Source organism: Canis aureus, chromosome 9, assembly GCF_053574225.1.
Source record: "Canis aureus isolate CA01 chromosome 9, VMU_Caureus_v.1.0, whole genome shotgun sequence".
Lineage (NCBI taxonomy): Eukaryota > Metazoa > Chordata > Mammalia > Carnivora > Canidae > Canis > Canis aureus.
The window spans coordinates 54,095,138-54,116,035 of record NC_135619.1 but is presented as its reverse complement, the minus strand read 5'-3'; the positions used below and the strand labels follow the sequence as shown (position 1 = coordinate 54,116,035).

Below are 20,898 nucleotides of genomic sequence, written 5' to 3'. Positions count from 1 at the left end.
GGTTGTGGGTTGTTACAGCAGCACTATGAAACTAATACAGCACCTCTCTAGGGCTGTTTCCTCATCTACAAAATGAAAGACTCTAAACTAAATACTCTGTAACTTCCCTAACAGTCTTGATAAAAGAACTAATCGGGTGTTTGTTGTGTGCCAGACTCCATTCTAAGTCCTTTATGTGCATATTACTTTTTAAACCTCAAAACATAGGGTGCGCCTGGGTGGCTCAGTTGGTTAAGTATTGCCTTCAGCTCAGGTCATGATCCCAGGGTCCTGGGATAGAGCCCTATATTGGGCTCCTTGCTCAGCGGGAAGCCTGCTTCTTCCTTTCTCTCTGCCTGTCTTTCCCCCTGCTTGTGCTCTGTCAAATAAATAAAATCTAAATAAACAAACTGGGACGGGAGGCCTTCCGGTCGGCCTCGCGGCTGCGTCCCAGCCTCCCTCCTGCCGTCCCTCTCCCTGCTCCCTCACCCTTCCACGGCCACCGGCCCAGCTCGAGGGTCCGGGTGAGATTCAACAGCAGAGAAGCAGCCCACAAACCAACTTTCCATGTCCTCTGCTGCCGCTTGGCACTCGGCACAGCGGGCCCGCCCTTCGCCGTGGCCCCTCACAAAGCCGGCCTCCCCTCTCAGGCGGTGCTCCTCCTCGCTCCTGCCCGGGCCGCAGCCTCCACCAACGCTGGGGATGCCTCGCTGACCCCCGCTCACCCGCGCCTCAGGCTTCCCCGAGCGTGAGCGCGGTGGTTCCAGAAGTTTCCGCGGAGGCTGAGGAAACATCTGTATGGATTGTTTCATTACAACCACACAATGCTTGGACTTGAATCACTTCCAGATCCTACTGATACCTGGGAAATTATAGAGACCATAGGTAAAGGCACCTATGGCAAGGTCTATAAAGTAACTAACAAGAAAGATGGGAGCCTGGCTGCAGTAAAAATTTTGGATCCAGTCAGTGATATGGATGAAGAAATTGAAGCAGAATACAACATTTTGCAGTTTCTTCCTAATCATCCCAACGTTGTAAAGTTTTATGGGATGTTTTACAAAGCGGATCACTGTGTGGGAGGACAGCTGTGGCTGGTCCTGGAGTTGTGTAATGGGGGCTCAGTCACGGAGCTTGTCAAAGGTCTACTCAGGTGTGGCCAGCGATTGGATGAAGCAATGATCTCCTACATCTTATATGGGGCCCTCTTGGGTCTTCAGCATTTGCACAATAACCGAATCATCCACCGTGATGTCAAGGGGAATAACATTCTTCTGACAACAGAAGGAGGAGTTAAGCTCGTTGACTTTGGTGTCTCAGCTCAACTCACCAGTACACGTCTACGGAGAAACACATCTGTTGGTACCCCGTTCTGGATGGCTCCTGAGGTCATTGCTTGTGAGCAGCAGTATGACTCTTCCTATGACGCTCGCTGTGACGTCTGGTCCTTGGGGATCACAGCTATTGAACTGGGGGACGGAGACCCTCCCCTCTTTGACATGCATCCTGTGAAAACGCTTTTTAAGATTCCAAGAAATCCTCCACCTACTTTACTCCATCCAGAAGAATGGTGTGAGGAATTCAACCACTTTATTTCACGGTGTCTTATTAAGGATTTTGAAAAGCGGCCTTCTGTCACACATCTCCTTGACCACCCATTTATTAAAGGAGCCCACGGGAAGGTTTTATTTCTGCAAAAACAGCTGGCCAAGGTCCTCCAAGACCAGAAGCATCAAAACACTGTTGTTAAAACAAGGCATGAAAGAATGCATACCAGAAGACCCTATCACGTGGAAAATGCTGAAAAATACTGCCTTGAGGATGATTTGGTGAATTTAGAGGTTCTGGATGAGGATACAATTATTCGTCAGTTGCAAAAGCGTTATGTGGACTTGCTCATTTACACCTATGTTGGAGACATCTTAATTGCCTTAAACCCCTTCCAGAATCTAAGCATATATTCTCCACAGTTTTCCAGACTTTATCATGGGGTGAGACGTGCCTCCAATCCCCCCCACATATTTGCATCAGCAGATGCTGCTTACCAATGTATGGTTACTTTCAGCAAAGACCAGTGCATTGTCATCAGTGGAGAAAGTGGCTCTGGGAAGACAGAGAGTGCCCACCTGATTGTTCAGCATTTGACTTTCTTGGGAAAGGCCAATAATCAGACCTTGAGAGAGAAAATTCTGCAAGTCAACTCTCTGGTGGAAGCCTTTGGAAATGCATGCACTGCCATCAATGACAATTCGAGCCGTTTTGGAAAATATCTGGAAATGATGTTTACACCAACCGGAGCTGTGATGGGGGCAAGAATATCTGAATATCTCCTTGAAAAATCCAGAGTTATAAAACAGGCAGTGTAGGTGCATTATTTTATGACTCTGTTTTTGCTTTGCAAGGTAGACCAAGAGGCTTTGGTAATCTTTTTCTTTTTCTTTTTCTTTTTTTTTTTGGAGGCTTTGGTAATCTTAATGGCTCCATTTCACCCTTGTTCTTAGCATCCCTGGCCCCATCCCCACCCCCAAGCTGCCCAAGAAAAAGAAATTATTTAATTGAAGGATAAGTGGTAATTTTTTACCTAAAAGATGTTTGCAGGCCACATACAAAGGGTTGGGGTGGGAGTACTCTGGGATTAGCACACTCATTTCTTTTGAGTTGGCTGTACTAGGTAGAATTTAACAACATTGTGAATACTTTTAAAAATCATTAGGTACTGGGGCACCTGGATGATGCAGTTGGTTGAGCGTCCAGCTCAGGTCATGATCTCAGGGTTTTGAAATGGAGATCCGAGTCCAGCTCTGTGCTTGGTGTAGAGTCTGCTTGGGACTCCCTCTATCTCTCTTTCCTCTCCCTCTCCCCCGCCCATAAGTAAATAAGTCTTTTAAAAAATTCATTAGATACCTTAAAATTGAATTTGTTTATTAAAAAAAACACTGATAATATTCCACATACTTATTTTTCCCCCTAGATTGAAAAAAGAAAAAAATGATTTTAAGTAGAGCAGTCTAGCATAGTAATCAATAGTATGGAGACCTCTGGATTCAAATGCTGGTTCTCACATTTGCTCTCCTTTGTTATGTCACTTAACCTCTCTGTGCCTTATCTGTGAAATGGAGATGCTAGTAGTGCCTACCTCATGGGTTTGCTGTGAAGATTAATGAGTTCATTTATATAAAATTACTTTAAGGGGATCCCTGGGTGGCTCAGTGGTTTAGCCCCTGCCTTTGGCCCAGGGCGTGATCCTGGAGACCTGGGATCAAGTCCCACATCGGGCTCCTGCATGGAGCCTGCTTCTCCCTCTGCCTATGTCTCTGCCTCTCTCTCTCTCTCTCTCTCTGTGTGTGTGTGTATGTGTCTATCATGAATAAATAAATAAAATCTTAAAAAAATAAAATTACTTTAAAAAGTGAAAAAAAAATAAATAAATAAACAAACTGCAAAACAAGGGTGTAAGGCATGTAGCATTATCATCCCCTCACGGTTTAAAGGAGAAGTCAGAGCCCAGGGAAATAAAATAACTTGCCCTAGGTCACACAGTCATAAAGGACAAAGCCAGGATTTGAATCCCAACAGTCTGGCCCTACGGAATCTGTGCCCTTTACCACCAAGTAAAGCCAATACTGATGTCCTGCTTATAGATGAGGAAGCCCAAGATGGTTGTCAAAATGACATAACTAGATAACAGCAAATCTAGACCTTCTGAAGCCAGGGCTAGTCGCACCATTCCATCTGATTCCCAGATTCTCAAGGCATATTTGGACAAAACAGGACATTGAGGTTCTAACTTATTCCTAGAATCCAATTCTCACGCAGATACCCGACCTCTGCCCTCCACTCTCATCTTAAATCCTCTGCTCTTTAAATGGAGAAAAATAAATTAACTACATCGATGGGTTTTCTCTCGCTCCTTCTTCCAACCTCACCAACTCCGTCTTCAGTCTGCCACCATAAATCACTGGCAATTCAAAAAATGGTTTCTGAGAAAATGGGCTTTCCTGGCTTGATGGATGTATAAATTTCCATCTCCTCCATACATGTCTTACTTTTCAGAGGAGAAAAAAATCTTTATTGGCGTTAGCACATTTATGAGTTTAAATAAAAACAAATACATCTCTATTGACTGTAGTTATTATGCTCAGTTTCATGCAACGTAAGTGCTTCAAATAAAAATAGATTGGTTGAAGTGAGCGTGTATCAGTCCCAATAATGATGCAGCCGGGTTCCGTAGCGTATGTGCTTCCGTTAATGTCCCTCAGGCTTGCAGGGGGAAGCATATTGCTGCATGAAGCTTTTAGGGTCTATTTTCTAAGTGTCTAAATGCTCTGGGTAGGTGTGAAGGTTTATTAGCGTCATGAAATGCATCCAGCAGGCCAAGTCTGGCCTTTGCAGAAGAGACCAGCATACAATGGCTGAGAATGGGCCTGACGGAGTGAAAAATGTAAATCCTGTGCCCTGTAAGTCCAGCACCAACTGGTCAAATGCGCACGTGGCACCTACTGCACACCTGCCACCTGAGCGAGGGTCAATCTAGGACAAAAAACTTAGAATTACTTACTTAGACCTGTCTCTGAATGGGGTTGTAGCTCATGAAAGGGGTGCTCTGCTTATCACAGATTCTTTGTTATATTAAACACATGGACCTGGGCATCAGACTACCAGATTCAAACCCAAACTCTATCATTTTGACAGTAAGTAAACATTTATGGAACACAACTGTATACCAGAACCCGTGCTAGGTACTGAGACTAAAAAACTGAGCAAAGTCTCTGCTCCTATGAAGCTTACATCTATAGCAGGTGAGTAAGCCATGCCTCTGGAACCTTAAATTCTTCATCAGTAAGCTGAAGATAATAGCACCTGTTGTGTGGGAATGTTGTGAAACTTAAATAAAATACCTCTAATGTATTTAGCACAGGGTCTGGCACATGAGTGCTGAAAATCCATTACCAGCATTACCTTTGAGGTCCAGACTTCCTCACATGCACCACTTTATATGCTTCTGGCCTCATCTTTTATGCCAGCCCCTGCTGCAGCCACAGCTCACTGTGGCTGCTAACAGGTTCACACAGGCGCAGCCTGATAATCTAGTCACCTTAGGCCAGTGTCTAGAACTCCTCACCTCCCACCCTAAGGCTCCTCTGTTCATGCCAAGTAAGTAGCCTTGGCACCCATGTATGTGCAACCTGGAATATAGTAGAGTTAGCATCATGGGGAGAACCTTTAACCACAATGTTCTGGATTGAGATGCATCCCTCAAAAAAATAGTTGAAGTCCTAAATCCCCTGTGACAGAAGAAATACATATGTTCCCTCCAGGGCCACAGCTCCTAAAATTGCTGGAATCTCCAGAAGTCATAGATGTCCTTTGCATGCTAATGAGATGACTGGTGGCTGGATGCTCCTGGATAGCCTGGGGATGGAGCTTGTTGTCAGGGGAACCCAATGTGATTACAGGGTTGGAAATTTCAGCCCCACCCATTGCCCTACCCCCAGACCTCCAGAAAGGGGAGAGTGGTTGGAGGTTGAGTTAATCACTAATGGACAATGATTTAATCAATGGCGCCTACATGATGAAGCCTTTATAAAAATCTCTAAAGCATTTGGCTCCTGAGTTGATGAATACGTTGAAGTGCTGGGAGGGTGGCACACCTGGAAAGAACTTGGAAGCTTGACACTCCCCCCCACACCTTGCCCTCTGCATCTCTTCCATCTGGCTGTTCCTAAGTTGTGTTCTCTTATTATGAACCAGTAATCCAGTAAGTAAATAGTGCTTCTGAGTTCTGTGAGCCACTCTAACAAATGGTCAAACCCAGGGAGGTGGTCACGGAACCTCCCAGTTATAGCTAGTACATATAGCTAGTACATGATCTCAGAGTCCTGGGATCCTGTCTGCAATGGGCTCCTCGCTCAGTGGGGAGTCTGCTACTAGAGATTGTCTCTCTCCCTCTGCCTCTTCCCACCCATGCACTCTTGCTCTAAAATAAATAAGTAAATCTTTAAAAAAATAAAAAATAAAAAATTTTTAATGAAATAAATAGTGCATCCTTCTTTGGGCTCCCCCTCTGTCTCTGCTTTGTTCTTCTTGTCCCTAACTACTGCCCCTCCCACCAATCATCCCCAGATAAAGGACACCCACATAAGCCATCTGTCTCAGGTTCTGCTTTCTGGAAAACCCAGGTTAAGGCGGCTGGTACCTGGCACATAAATGACATTCCACAAATACTGAGTGGCTGACTGAATCAATGAAAATGTGAAGGAAGACCCAGTCCTACTCTTCAAACAAATTATCAAGAGAAAAACACATACAGTATAAGAAAATAAGTTATAGGGGAATTTGGAGGACAAAGAACTTGAAACTACCAGCTGCCTGACCCAACACAGATGGTTAGATAAAGCAGCCACTTCTAACATTTTTTTTAAGATTTTATTTATTTATTCATGAGAGACACAGAGAGAGAGAGAGAGAGGCAGAGACACAGGCAGAGGGAGAAGCAGGCTCCATGCAGGAGCCTGACGTGGGACCTGATCCCGGGTCTCCAGGATCACACCCTGGGCTGAAGGCAGCGCTAAACTGCTGAGCCAACAGGCATGCCCACTTCTAACATTTTCTATGGCTTTCATCTCTGGACCCTCCATGCAATTATCAATCAGGGTTCTTAGAATGCACTCTACTTTAAGAAAAGGAATGTATTAAAGGACACTAGGTAGTTCACAGAATTTCCAAGCAGGCCTATCTCTGAAGATAGGGTACTACAAAGCCAGGAGAAGCAGGGCTTGGCAAACTGGTGCCTGCTGTAACCTGAGCAATCCACAGAGTGACCCTGACCCTGGGGAGATCACTCTAATCCACAGGTGAGCCAAGAAGAGGGAACCGAACCAATCAAACCTCACCCACCCATGGACCCTATACTAAAACTCCAGGCCCAAGGAAAGCTGAACATAATCTCTTTTCTAGGGCTTTCTGAAATTACTAAAAGGTACCATGCTTTCTATCTGGTCAGTAGATAAACCAAGATTCTAGCCCAGGGTCCAGGCCCTTGATGTTCAAAGTATGGTTTGTGGACAAGCAAGGGAAGCATAGCCAGAGCTGGCTAGAAACCCAGAATCGGGGCTCCAACCAAGAGTGGCAGAAACAAAACCCAAGGTTTACCAGCAGCCCCAAGGATCACTGTGCACATCAAAGTTTGAGAAGCCCTGGTCTGCTATCTTTCTCAATTCCATGGTTCCCAGATCCAGCTGATAATTAGAATCCCCTAAATAAATAAAAAATCTTTTTAAAAAAAAGTTATTTGAGGATATGAGAGAGCACAGGAGGGGAAGGGGTGGGGAAGGGGGAGTGGAGGAGGTTACTGAGCCGGGAGCCTGATGCAGGACTTAATTCTAGGACCCTGGGATCATGACCTGAGCCAAAGGCAGATAGTTAACCAACTGAGCCACCCAGACACCCCCTAGATAACTTTTTTAAAATGAAGATTCCTGGCCCCACTCCAGGTGAACTTATTGAAAAGGCCTGGGATGGGACCCAGGCGGCTGTGTTTTTAAGTTCCTTGGTGGTTCTTGTGATCAGTGGATTTGGGAACTGCCACCCTACAACATACAGCCTTTGTTCCTCAATAACCTTCCCATCAGTCAGCACTACGACAATTTCAGAAAGGCCATAAGGCTAGCATTGCTGGGAATCATCTGGCAAACCAAATAGGCAGATTTCTGATCCCACCCCCAGAAGACTCAGATTTCATCAGGTCTGGACAGAGCCCTCTGAAGACTGCAGGAGGCCCCTGTACTCCTACTTTGGGGGCATCACCCCACTTCATAATGAACAGATTAAAAGCCATTAAATATTTATTAATTTTGATTTTATAATTTTCTTCTTATATATTGTGGCCAATGTTTTTCTTCCTCAGGGCTCAAATATTTCCGCAGACCCCTGAATTGCTTATAAGGTTTTCCAGACTGAAGCACTGAATGGATACAATGGCAGTGAGTCCAGGAAAAGCTCAGGACTCTGCATTTCTCTAAGACCTGAGGGTAACCCTGATGGGGTGGTCCACAGACTAGACCTTGACCACAGTCAGATCACTAGCCTTCAGAGAAGTGAGGGTAGGTCTCAGAGCAAGACTACATTAGGACTGGCTGGCTGGAAGAGAGAAGGCAAGAGTTCTGCTGACCACCTGGAACTCCCCATGGTTCCAGAGAAGCCCCCAACCATGGCACATCCCCAATGAGGATCATCTAATACAAAGAACATGGCATGCAGGAAACGCTGCAACTGCTCATCCTATTCAGCACTGCTCAGACCATCCCTAGGACCACAGCTGCTGGCCTTATACCAAGGAAAATCAGCTGAACTAGAAAGGATCAGAAGAGTATAACACAGTGCATGTGCAGGTTAGGAAGTGGATGGTTATAAGAAACATGATTTATTAGTTTGAAGAAAAGAAGGCTAGATAACCCCTGGCAGCTTGCAAGCAAATGATGAACAATTATGTGGGTAGGGGGCCTGAGCCTGGGCATCTGGCTTGGTGGGGAATCCAATGGAGCAGGCCAGCCAGTGCTTCTTTGTGTGGGGTGGGTCTCAGGATCTTTCTGGAGGAACTCACAATCGATGGAAGCCCAGGGTTGGGAAGGAAAGATGAATCTAGGTGGGCTTTCAGATCTATTCCCTACCAGTCTTCATGAGAACCAAATCTAAAATCTGGAGGGCTAGGGGGATGCTGGAAATATACCTGAAGAGGGACATCTCAAGAGAAAATCTATGAGATCAAGACAGATGCAGAAGTGCTTTAGGATGCTATGTCCAGTAAGAGCATGACTCCAAAAGTACACTCAAAGGAATTCTCAGTCTTCACCCTACTCTCACCAATCCATGCTTCATATAGATGCAGGGACAGCTTCAGTGGCTCACTGGCTTCAAAGCATGGAGAGACACCATGGGAAGGGTGAGAGCATTCACTGGCAAATAGTGGGGGAGACTGGCAAGGGGAAGAGCCCAGTAGGCTCAGGCAAACCCTGGGGCTACAAATCATTTCTGATGCCATCACTCAAGATCCCTGCTCCTGAAAACTCTCAGATGTATCAGGGATAGAGGGCTGAGGTCCCAGGTAACGAGGTAAAGTGAGGAGCCAGGGAACCAGTCACACCATCTATACAACCCACTAGTACTCTCATATTAGGCCTGGGAAATAGGTTGGTGGGGTGAACAGTGAGTTGTAGTGACCAGATGGCCATCACAGGATCAAACAGGGAGCTTAAAGGCACTGACCTTGATCCTTCCCTGAAAGGCAGATGCCCTGGGTCTATCAAAGAGAACAGTTAGAGTCTACGGATGTGAATCAAACTGAGAGAGAGAAAGCAATCAACATTTACCCCACTGGCAGCTACAGATCAGCTGGGTGATTAATGTACATTAACAAAATTAATCCTTCCCACACCTCCAAAGATAGACATGGTTATCCTCATTTCCAGGGCAGGAAACAGGCACAGAGAGGTCTCATCTCTTGCTCAAGGTCACCCAGCCAATACACAAAGGAGTCTGTATTCGCTCTAACTCCAAAGCACAGATCCTCAACCCCTGTACTGTCTGTAAGGTTCTGGTGACAGAATAAAAAAATGGAAGCAGGTCCTGCTGGGAACACCTGGGCTCTGAAGTATAAGGATCAGTGTCCATGAAGCCTTCTTAATATGGTAGCAGGTAACACTCATCCTCTATAACACTGCTGATGCTGAGTGGCAGGGGGATCAGGAGACAAGCACATTCTATGCTTCACTCTCTACCCACAGCCTGCTGAGTTCCCAAAGAGTCACTGCCTATCTCCCCATGTCAGACCTGCTCCCAGGGATCCAGAGTCCATGTCCAATGGGTTGACTGTGTCAGCTTCCCAAAGAATAACAGGCAGGCCCCCAGTGACACCAGACCCCTGCCTCTGCACCATTCTCCTCTCCTTTCCTGTCCCCCCAACACACACACACTACTAGTGACCCCAAGTTTGGCTTCTGTAGTCACTCTGGACCCAGGACTGCAAGGCCCTGAAGCTGTAGGAACAGATGTTCCCCCGCACATAGCTGGACTTGGATCTCAGCAGTGATGGATAAGCATCATTGACCAGGGTGGATGGGCAGCTGTAGATAATAAGGAGAAGGCACCAGGGGATCCCTGGGTGGCGCAGCGGTTTGGCGCCTGCCTTTGGCCCAGGGCGCGATCCTGGAGACCCGGGATCGAGTCCCACGTCGGGCTCCCGGTGCATGGAGCCTGCTTCTCCCTCTGCCTGTGTCTCTGCCTCTCTCTCTCTCTCTCTCTCTCTCTATGTGACTATCATAAAAAAAAAAAAAAAAAAATTTAAAAAAAAAAAAAAAAAAAAGAGAAGGCACCAGCTCCCACCCCTCTCCCATTTCATTTGCTGAACAGTTGCCACTCTCTTCCAAGGCAAGGGAGGGCAAGGACAACTCAGACAGCTGTGCACACTCACCCCACACCCTCCACAACACTGCTTCCAAGCTGAGCACCCCTGGCCAGGACACCCAGAAAGCAACAGTCACACCACCCACCCAGTACTATGCAGGCCTCTGTAGTCTTTCTCCTCTCCCCGCCCCCTCATCAAACGTCACTCAGTGCTTATTCTGCTGTGATGGAATGACCCTTCTGTTAGGGCACCGTCATTACTGTTGCATGGGTGTGTAATTATGGACCAAGACAGACCTCAAGCATGTTACAGAAAAGGAGAACATGCAGCGGTCATCCCTGGCTGGAAGGACTACACCTGATTTTTATTTTCTTTCCTTCTAAATGTACCTTAATTGATTTAAAACTAATTGGCATGCCATGGGCCCTCTTTGCTGAGAATGAGGTCCTCCTTGTAGGTCATTCATAATGACAAACCCCATGTGGCACATATTACCTAGGGACAGGAGTTATCCAGGGCCTGAAGCAATTAGAAAGTACCAAGAGAGTATATAGAACAAGAGAATCTCTGAGACCCACAGAGACAAGCTGGCTGGGGCCGGGTCAGAATTCTGTATGCAAACTGGATGTGTTTGTGTGTCTTATATTGCTATGTTTTTGTCCCTTTTGTTTCCTCTGAATCTCTAATCCTTTTTGGCTGTGCTAAAAAGGATTAAGAAAGGGGCACCTGAGTGGCTCAGTTGGGTAAGCATCTGCCTTCAGCTCAGGTCATGACCCCCAAGATCCTGGGATCGAGCCCCACATCTGGCTCCCTGCTCAGCCAGGAGCCTGCTTCTCCCTCTTCCTCTGCCCTCTCCTTTGTTTGTGTTCTTGCTCACTTGCTCTCTCTCAAATAAATCTTTAAAAAAAAAAAAAAAGGACTAAGAAAAAAGTTGTGACTGAAGTGGGCCCCAACCTTTAAAGGGAGGAGGAGCATATCCCTGGAATGACTGTTTCAGTGATCAAGGGAAACCTCTCCCCACAAATGCAACAGAAACTCAGGGAGCCCTTGAATTATAGGATCCTTCCCTTACCTGTAAGGCTTTCCTGACAATGCTGAAATTTTTATTTTTGTAATAAGGATCATTAAACTGGGATGGTTTTAATAAAGAACAGGATTCATTTGCGTATACCCATACAGCCCTCCAACACACGCACACACATACATGCACAAGCTCTGTCCAACTCAGCTGACCATTCTTGCTCTCAGAAATACTCCTTAGTCACCAAAAAGCAGGGCTCCCTCCAGGAAGTACTCCCCCACATAGTTATCTCAGTGAAGGTCATGCCTTTGCCACAGACCTGAAAGGTCAATAGTCTATATTGCCTGCTACCAGGCTTTGTAAATACAGCGTTACTAGAACACAGCCACATCCATGCACTTATGAACTCTCCATGCTGCTCTAGTGCTCCAACAGCAGAGTTGAGTACTTGCAATAGAGACTGTATGGCCCACAAAGCCAAAACTCTCGCCTGGCCCATTGTAAGTTTGCTGACCTCTGCAGTAGACCAAGACATGAATGAAGCTTCCTGGTGTTGTGCTATGAGCAGTCCAAAGACAGATCACAGGGGCCACCCAGGACAGGAGGGCTCAGATGGGGGACACACTGCTCAGGACCCCAAATACCCCTCCCAGCATGCTTACTCTCATGCACAGCACACATCTCCAGGGCTGCTAAAAAAAACAGTCATTGTGGCAGAGAACTCAGGACTCAGTGGTGTGGAGTCAGGCTGACCTGGGAATCACAAAGCAAATCTTCTGGGATTGTATTTTCTCATCTGCAAAATGGTATTGATAATAGAATCTCTCTAATAGGAATGTTGTAGGAATCAAAGTAGGTATTCCGAGTCACATGGTTAGCATAGTTCCTGCCAGATAGTAGGCATTTAACAAGCGTCAGCTCCCAGCAAGTGGCGGTGCTGGAATCAGTAACAGTACTGCCATTAACCCACACTGGGAAAGCAGCCATCCCTTTTCCCCAACAGGAACATCGCGATGAAAGACAAGACCAAAGAAGGACTCTGTTCACAGCCCAGCACCTGGAAACCAAGGTGGGCATAAAAGCTTCTTTTTGTTGCTGGGTGCCTATAACAAGGTGTTAATTCTCTGGAATTATTTCAGTAAGAAATATTCTCAGGGATATCAGGTCCCCTAATTGCACAGCATAATGCATGCACACACACACATTGAAACTAGAGAGATTGAGGACATCTTCAAATTCCTTACGCGGTAGTTATGAATGGAGGGGCCAGAATGATACTACACTTTGCTATTTCCTCATGTTTCAGGAATTAGTTTTCTAAATTGTTTTGTTTTTGTTGAGTGCATTTTGTAGACTGATCTGTGGGCAGGGCACACAGACATCCTGTCACAAATGGACAAACACCCTCAACCATACAGAATCTACTAGGGCCCCTAAGGCAGACAACCCCATAGGAGGAGATGGACTATTCATAAACAGAGGTGGGCACACAAGCAGAATGGGACAAGGGACCTGAGTTCTAGAGATTCCCAGATCAGAGACATTCCTAGATATTTTTCCCATCCATGTGAAGCCTTACACAGCTACCTACTTTTCTGCAAACCTCCCCCTTTCTTCAATGCTGTCTTAATTTTCTCAATTAGCCACTAATACACTTTTAACACTTGGCTAATCTCCCTTTTTAAAAAGAGGTTATTGGCCAAACAAATCTGTGAACCACTGCAGTCCCAGCTGAGGGAAAGGAAGCAGAACTCTTCCACATTTTCTCAGGTCTAAGAAACTCTAGTTATAAAGTCATCCTTATTTTAGTAACAGTTCTTAGAGGAGAACAAAACACTATACCTAAAATATACACATTGACTGTAAGACAGGATAGGACTACAGATACATTAAAATGGGGGAATGGTCTTAGGCTAGAGGAGAAAATAAGAAAAATTATAACAGCAACAACAGCTACCATGTTCCAAGGACAGTGCTAGATGCCTTTCCTGGCTTTTCTCACTGAATCCCTTCCCCCTTGTAAAGTAGGTATTGTTAACCCATTTTACAGATAAAGTAACTGAGACTCTGGGAGTCTTCATTCCTAGAGCAGTTGCGCCCAAAGTAACCAAATCCAGAGCAGCAAAGATCTACACTTTTTTCCATCTCATACTCTAAGAACTGACCCCAGGGATCCACCAGAGACTTCATCCAGAAGTCAAGACCCTGGTGAGACAATCCCAATTCCTTCTTCTGAAAGAGGCCACAGAGCAAAGATGCTTGCAGAGGCCTGAGCCCTCCCCCCACCTGAGCACTCCAGTCTCCCAGTTCAATAAAATATTTAAGAAGATGCACTCACATAATTATTAAAACTAGGATGGAAAAGGATTGGAAGGAGCAGGTGTCAGCAAGACACAGTGAGACTGTGGGGAAGACAGTGAAATCTCCCTCCCCTGGACAGGAAGCCAGCAGGCCAGGTTCCTCCACAATCCTACTCCCAAGGCTGCCATCCCAAGCCCAGGCCCTCTGCCTTCCCTGCAATCTCTCTACCGCCACCTCCCCACCATGCTCAGGAGCTGGGGCAGGTCGAGTTGAAAATTACCTTTAGTTGGTCTCTTAATTGCAGATATCAAGCAAGAATCCAATCAATCCAGCCACAGGCAAGCAGAGAAGGATCGATTCCAGCACTGCCAATGTCTCCGACTTTTCATGTTCACGGCCCAAAGGCATTGTCGTAAGACCTGTGGCAGGCAGGGTAAGGCTAGTGCTTGAGGGCACTTACAGTCGCCCCCAGCATAATTGATAGAGAACCCCCTGGAACTTATCTAGCCTTTCCAATTGACTACCTCCGTTCCCCTGACAGTCCCAGGAAGGGGAGGCCTGGCATGGGATGGGATGACCCCACGGGCCCTGAACCCTATAATTGTGCACATTACCTTCCCAAAGTAGTCACCTGCCCAAGGCATACAGGAAGTAACAGAGCTAGACTCAAATCCAGGTCTCCCTAACTCCTAGCCTCTTTCAGTTTAAATATTACTTATTAAGTACCTACTGTGTGCCTGCTATGCACCAAGCCTGGGAAAGGAGCTGGGAATACAGAAATGAATCAAATATGGTACCTGTCACTGAGAAACAGTGCACCAATCCAATAGTCCCACACCTGTGGGATGATCATTTACAATCATCAGGAGAAGATATTTTTTAATAAGGATTCCTGACCTCCATTCCAGAAAATTCTACTTCTGAACATTTAGGGAAGGACCTAAGAAGGCTATATTTTGTAAAGACTTCCCAGGATGGATAAGTTGAAGGGAATTTTTTTTGTTTCTTATTAATATATATAAACATATATTTAAATAATGAGATTATATAAATGACATTTACTTTAAATGAGGGAAGGGTCAGTAGTTATCAAATTAAATTTTTTCTTATTAAGTGAAAGCCTCCCCTGGTGATTCTGAAAGTGCAGCAAGGTTTGGGAACTCAACACACAGTGCTGCCTCCAGTATTTCTTGAAAATTAATGCCCATTTTGATAAGAACAGTGGAACAAGGAGCAATGTATAGTTGATGTACAAGTTCATTCACACTAAGATTTTAGAGGTTTAGTAATATGGCACTCTCCCAAGGTACCACCATTTTAAAAGAGAGCTTAATGGAGAAAGCACTGTTTATCCCGAAAGAATAAATCCCTTATGGTAAAATATAGGCACCAGTAGAGCTATTTGGAGGCAGGAGAGTCTCCTGGCTTCTTCAAATAGCACAGCAGCTGTCCACAAGAAAGAATCAGGGCCTAAGGAAGTTCCAAGAGGCCTTGTCTGGAGCTGGGGGAGGAGCCAGATGCTTCATCACTGAAGCAAGATGCTGTTTCTGCTTCAGCCTGTAGGCCAACCACCTGGTGGCAGCTGGGCCAGTCTGTAATGGCTAGCCAGCTCAGAGCTGCCTCCTCAACCAAAATCCTTTCTCATCCTCAAATCAACCAGCCAAGCCCTGGAGCCTTCCACTGGGAGGACACTACACTGGGAACAAAGGTCCCTGGGGAATTCTGAGGGTTTTCACTGGTCAATGAGACTAAGCGTCCATCCTAGAGATCCCAAAGAAAAAGCCAACCACTCCCAATCAGGGACCATATGATCTAGCTAGGAAAAGGTGACAAATCCATGTTAAATATGAAGGCAAGATAAAGGAGAATGACCAATCTGAGTGACTCCTGGAAACCATTATCCACCAGAGAGGATGGAATAACCTAGCAACAGTAAGCCTAGATGACAGCTAACACCTACAAAGGTGTCATGTACCAGGTACTGTTCTAACACTTCACGTGCATTAACTCATTTAATACTCAAAGCAACCTTCTGTGTGCATTGTACAAATAAACTGAGGCACAGATGTTAAATAATTTGCCTGTCACATACAGGTAGCAAGTGCAGGAGCTAAGATTAAACCCAAGTACTAAGACCCCAGTGCAATGGTGTGCAGGTACATTCTTAACAACTGGCTTTCCAGGAATGGGGAAATCTGATTTCCATGATGTACATAGCTCTGCCATGGCCAAGATCAAGCCATCCATGTGGCATGACTGAACTCAGAGCTGAAGAGATGGGCAACAGCACACCTTCATATAATATCTCCACCATACAGATATAATAGATATAACTACAAGAGCATAGGTAATAGTCAAAGTGGTAAAACAAGAAGTGATGAGTTCTGAGTACTTATTACCTTTGTTTTTAATATATTTGTAAATCACAGAATTTAATTTTTAATAGTGACTTTAATAATCAGCTCCCAAAATTCCCAAAAATTTGGAAATTGGTTCTTAAATCCATCCATTCAAGTTTCAACAAAACACTTGAGACTCACCTATGTCTCAGTTGCTTTTCCAGGTGGCCAATAATATTAGCCAAGTCAAAGTCTTGGTGGGATGGCCATGGGCTTCTAGATTCACAAACCTGAATCTATCAGGCCAGTCTGCCTAAATACAAAGAATACTTTAAGAACTTGTTATAGAATGCAGAGGCAAGTGGGAGGGTGTATTTCACATTTCCTATCCCCAGCTTTCCCACCTGTACTGAGGAAAGTGCTGAATAAAGCAGAAAACTCTGGCTATTAGAACTAAAGTTTGAGTTCAGGACACTTTGCAAAATGGTGACACAGCAGACCTGGGAGTGCACATGCATGTACATGCACACGTACCCTGCCCTAAGAGAGAAGTTTCAGGGGAGGCATGTGAGGCACCTCTTGCAGGAAGAAGAGCTGAACAGGCCCAGCAGAACTTGCCTCTCCAAACCACGGCTCAGGAAGCCATGCAGCACAGCAGGAAGAAGGCAGACTTGGAAATCAAATAAGCCAACTCTCAGCTTTTGACTTGGTCCTTCACTAACAGAAAATTCTTGAACTTGTAAAGTTCCCTTGCCTGTAAAGGAGGTACCATGATCTATGTTGCAGTCATTCTTAAGGAGTCATGAAATGTGCCAGACACATAGCAGACATGCAATAGTCTTTGACATAGATATTGAGAACTGGGTGGCAATCATTCTTCGCTCCCAGCCACATCACCACCAGAGTCCTTCCTGGACAGTTGTTGACACCCTCTACCCTGAGCAGGCAAGCAAGCTCAGTGACAGAGAGACTTATGAGCCTTTTTCTAAACCCAACCCTCACTTCACCACCTCTCACTCTTCTTTAACCAACTTGGGCTTTGGTTGCTTCCCTATGCTCCCTCAGGGAACTTGCTTCATAGTGCTGGGTAATTCTGCTTTCTCACTCCTTCTCCTCTACTCCTTTTTCTGCTCAAATCTTTTCTAATTCCCTCAGTAAATGGATCTCCTTTTCCTTCTTCCCCAGACACCTAAAATGATTCCCCATCTCACTCTAGGTGTCAGGCTGAAAGCAAAAGTGAAACCAACAAGAATGGAGGAATGTCTACTTTCATCATGTTCATTTGCTTTTTAAATGCTTTACTTACTATATCAAAAACTGACAGGGAACCCTGGGTGGCTCATTGGTTGGTGCCTGCCTTCAGCCCAGGGCGTAATCCTGGAGTCCTGGGATCCAGTTCCGCGTCGGGCTCCCTGCGTGGAGCCTGCTTCTCCCTCTGCCTGTGTCTCTGCCTCTCTCTCTGTCTCTCATGAATAAATAAATAAAATCTTTTTTAAAAAATGGACAGAAAACAATCCCACTTATGGAGCCAAAGTTGGCCCAGAAGGCTTGGAATCCAGAAATAAGTAGAATTAAGGAGAAAAATACTTATCCCATTAAGAATTACTCAGAAGAAATGAGTTCAGCAAGATTGCAGGATACACAATCAACACACAAAAATCAATTGTATTTCAATACACTTGCAATGAATGTACAATATAAAGATGAAATTAAGAAAGCAATTCCATTACAATAGCATCAAAATGAATAAAATATTTAGGAATAAGTGTAACAAAAGAAATATAAAATTTATACTCTGAAAACTACAAAACATTGTTGCTATTAATGAAGACCAAAAAGAAAAAAGAAAAGAAAGAAAGCCATCCCATGGCCATGGATCATTAGACTTAATATTGTTAAGATGGCAATATATGCCAAATGGATCCACAGAATCAATGTAGTTCCTATCAAAATCCCAGTAACCTTTTTTAGCAGATATTGACAGGCTGATCCTAAAGTTTCTATGGAAATTCCAAAGATCCAGAATAGCCAAAATAATTTTGAAAAAAAAGTTGCAGGACTTATATTTCCCCACTTCGAAGCTACAGTAATCCAGACAGTATGGCACTGGCAAAAGGACTAAATACATAGATTGGTGGAATAAAATTGAGAATCCAGAAAAACTTGTTTATGCCTGGCATATATAGGTTCATAATTAATGTTAGCTATTTAGAGGTCCTCTTCCCCTTTCCCTTGCCATCATAGACTATGGGGATTCACCTCCATAACTGTGGCTCTTCCAATGCACTTGGCCAGGATATTTCTTGATTGAATTAACACAGGGAGTTTCATTTTCAAGGCAATTTTTTGTCTTATATAAAGGGAAAAGTATCAAGAAAATCAAATAAAGCAATACAAACCAAGGAATAGACATCCAGAGCCAAGACTATGAGGCCTCCACACTAGCTCCCCTCACACAAAACTAGTAAGATACAAGTCAAGCCATGGATCTGAATCACCCAACACTGGTTCTGGGAGTTAGTTCAAGGAGCCTGGACCTCCTAAAACCCAGGCATATAGCCTCCAGGTTTATGCTTCAATTAGAGCTACTTTTGCTGCAAAGAGTAGAAATATGACAAACAGGGGCTTAAACTACAGAGACAATTATTACTTACTGGACAAGAAGTAGAAATAGATAATAGATAGTCCCAAAATAAGTACCCCAACTCAGCCATGTCTTTGGGACCTAGTTCCATAAATTCTCTGCCATCCTCACATTATACTACATTTCACTCATAGTCATAACATGGCTTTGATGTGGGGCCCTCACCACACCCAGCAGCAGCTCTGGCTCCCAGGCCTGGTGGGATCATGGAGGCTATGGCTACTACCACCATTTTGTATTTGTATACTGGAAGATGATGCCAAAGGTTTTTACTATGGAAATGGGAGAAAGAAATAAAAGAAAAAAAAAAGATTAAAAGTGTGTGATCTTCCTCACCCTCTTTACTTTACTTAAAACTATGAGCTGTGGACACATTTACTGAAATTTTCCAGACCACCCAAGGGTAATAAGTGGTAAGAGAGAGAAACAGGTACAGGTCTCTCCCCACATACGTTCATATAATTACACATTTCCTTCACAGAGTATTAAGTTCACTGAGAAAAATTGATCCATTCTCTTGTTTCTTGCCTGTTTTTAAACCCTTTTGACCTGTCTCAGCAAGGGGCCCTGGTCCTGCCAGCCTCCACGGAGAAGCGCGGAGGGTACAGGGCCTGGCTGGCAGCCGAGGTCAAGCCCTGCTTACAAATCATGCTCTGGCCATGCTTCAGGCAAATTTCCACCTGGTACTCAGAGAGCTGCAACCTTTAGATTAATCCTGAATCTGTCAGCTTCCATCATGTTCATTCACATGGGAAACATGGGGACTGGGGGTGGGGGGCAGCTCGATGTGTGCTCCAACTCCTCACTCACACTGCCCTTTGCTGCCTGAGGCCCCCATTTGCTGCCCTTTCTCAGCCTGGTTCCCACATGAACACTTCCTTTCCTGACTCTTGGATGTTCTTCCTCACTTCTATTGTCTCTCTAGCAATCTCCCTCCTCTGCTGTTCTCTAGCAGGTCAGACCACCAGCCCAGTCAGAATTAAAGTGCATTACAAAGCTGTATCATTACAGCAGGACAGTATTTGGATAACTGCATTTCTCAACAAGAGCCAGCTGAGGTCACTCTATAGGGAGCTGGTAATTAATCCTTTGAGGGGGCCCCCAAACCTCTGGGTGGCCCAGCACGGGTTGTCTACATCCCCATCCATCCCATAGCCTTTCTTCTCTCCTCTACTGAGATGGAGAAATAAAACACACGGACAGAGGTGGCCCCAGGCAGGGCAGACAACACTGAGCTAGAAGGCAAAGAGCCCAGAGTGAGAGCTCACTGCCACTGCTCTGTGGCTGCACAGAAATCCCTCCACGTTTGTTTGCTAATCTGTAAAATGGGTGCAGCAGTCTCCCCTACCCCCCTGCTGGAACATCAGGACTACTAAGAGAAGTAATAGGTAAGGAAGGTCTTTAATGTGCCCTGAGTGCAGTGTCCTTGATATCAATGTTGCTTCTCAACACAGGGCAGGTGATGGCGGGCAGAGGTTGCAGACTGCAGGCCCCTTCCAGCCCACAGCTGTGTTGTGCTTGGCCCATGCTGTGTGGTGTGTTTTTAACGTAGATTTGTTGTCAGCGTTTAAAAACCAGGAAATTTCACATAAAAACCCAGATTTCTGGCTTGTCCTGAAAAAAATCCAAAGACCCAGTAACAATTAGCCACAGCTGAACAGCACTTGCCCCTTCAGCCAGGACATTGAGGGAGTTGTGTACACACGTACACACACACACACCACTCCCCACCCTCCCCTGGCAGCCTGGCCCCTCCGTGTTGCAACTGCTGGTCCCTCTGGTAAGGCATTAAACTCTGAAGACCATCAGACCCGCCATTCATTTCAGCCCTGCCATTTGCTCACACTGTGACCCCAAGAATTTCTCCATGGCTCTGAGCCTCAGTTTCCTCTTCTGTTAAATAAGCAGTCATTTATTTAACAAATAGTTACTGAATGCCTATTCTGGGCCAGGAACTTAGCAAACAAGGTAGACAAAGAAGACAGTAAACGAGTAAAAAATAAACAACATAATCTTCGTGCTATGAAAAAAGTAAAATACGGGGAGGTTCTAGAGAGTTCCTTTGTAGGGCTCCCCTTAGCTGAGGTGGTCAGGAAAGGCCTGACCCAAGAGCAGGGACAAGTGAATGCCCCACTGCCTGGGGCTGTTTGGGGGACTACAAGTGAGGCCCTTCCTACCTGGTGAGAGCACTGCTAGTCGGGCCCCATCCCCA

At 45.2% G+C, this 20,898-nt stretch overlaps 1 protein-coding gene across 2 annotated transcripts; it reads left to right on the top strand.

Moving 5' to 3' along the window:
• The first annotated feature begins 402 nt into the window (after positions 1 to 402).
• LOC144320972 (myosin-IIIb) lies at positions 403 to 3,340 on the top strand. 2 transcript variants are annotated; one of them, XM_077910190.1, is made up of 2 exons: positions 403 to 1,579; positions 1,736 to 3,340. In XM_077910190.1, the coding sequence occupies exons 1-2, from the start codon at positions 804 to 806 to the stop codon at positions 2,343 to 2,345; spliced, it is 1,386 nt and encodes a 461-aa protein (XP_077766316.1). In that variant the 5' UTR covers positions 403 to 803; the 3' UTR covers positions 2,346 to 3,340. The 2 variants fall into 2 exon arrangements, with proteins under 2 accessions (XP_077766316.1, XP_077766315.1); XM_077910189.1 differs by having other exon boundaries at positions 403 to 3,340.
• Positions 3,341 to 20,898: the final 17,558 nt, after the last annotated feature.

What these genes read in the sequence shown, in the direction of transcription:
- LOC144320972 (XM_077910189.1), top strand. Translation starts at nt 804, where the DNA reads ATGCTTGGACTTGAATCACTTCCAGATCCTACTGATACCTGGGAAATT.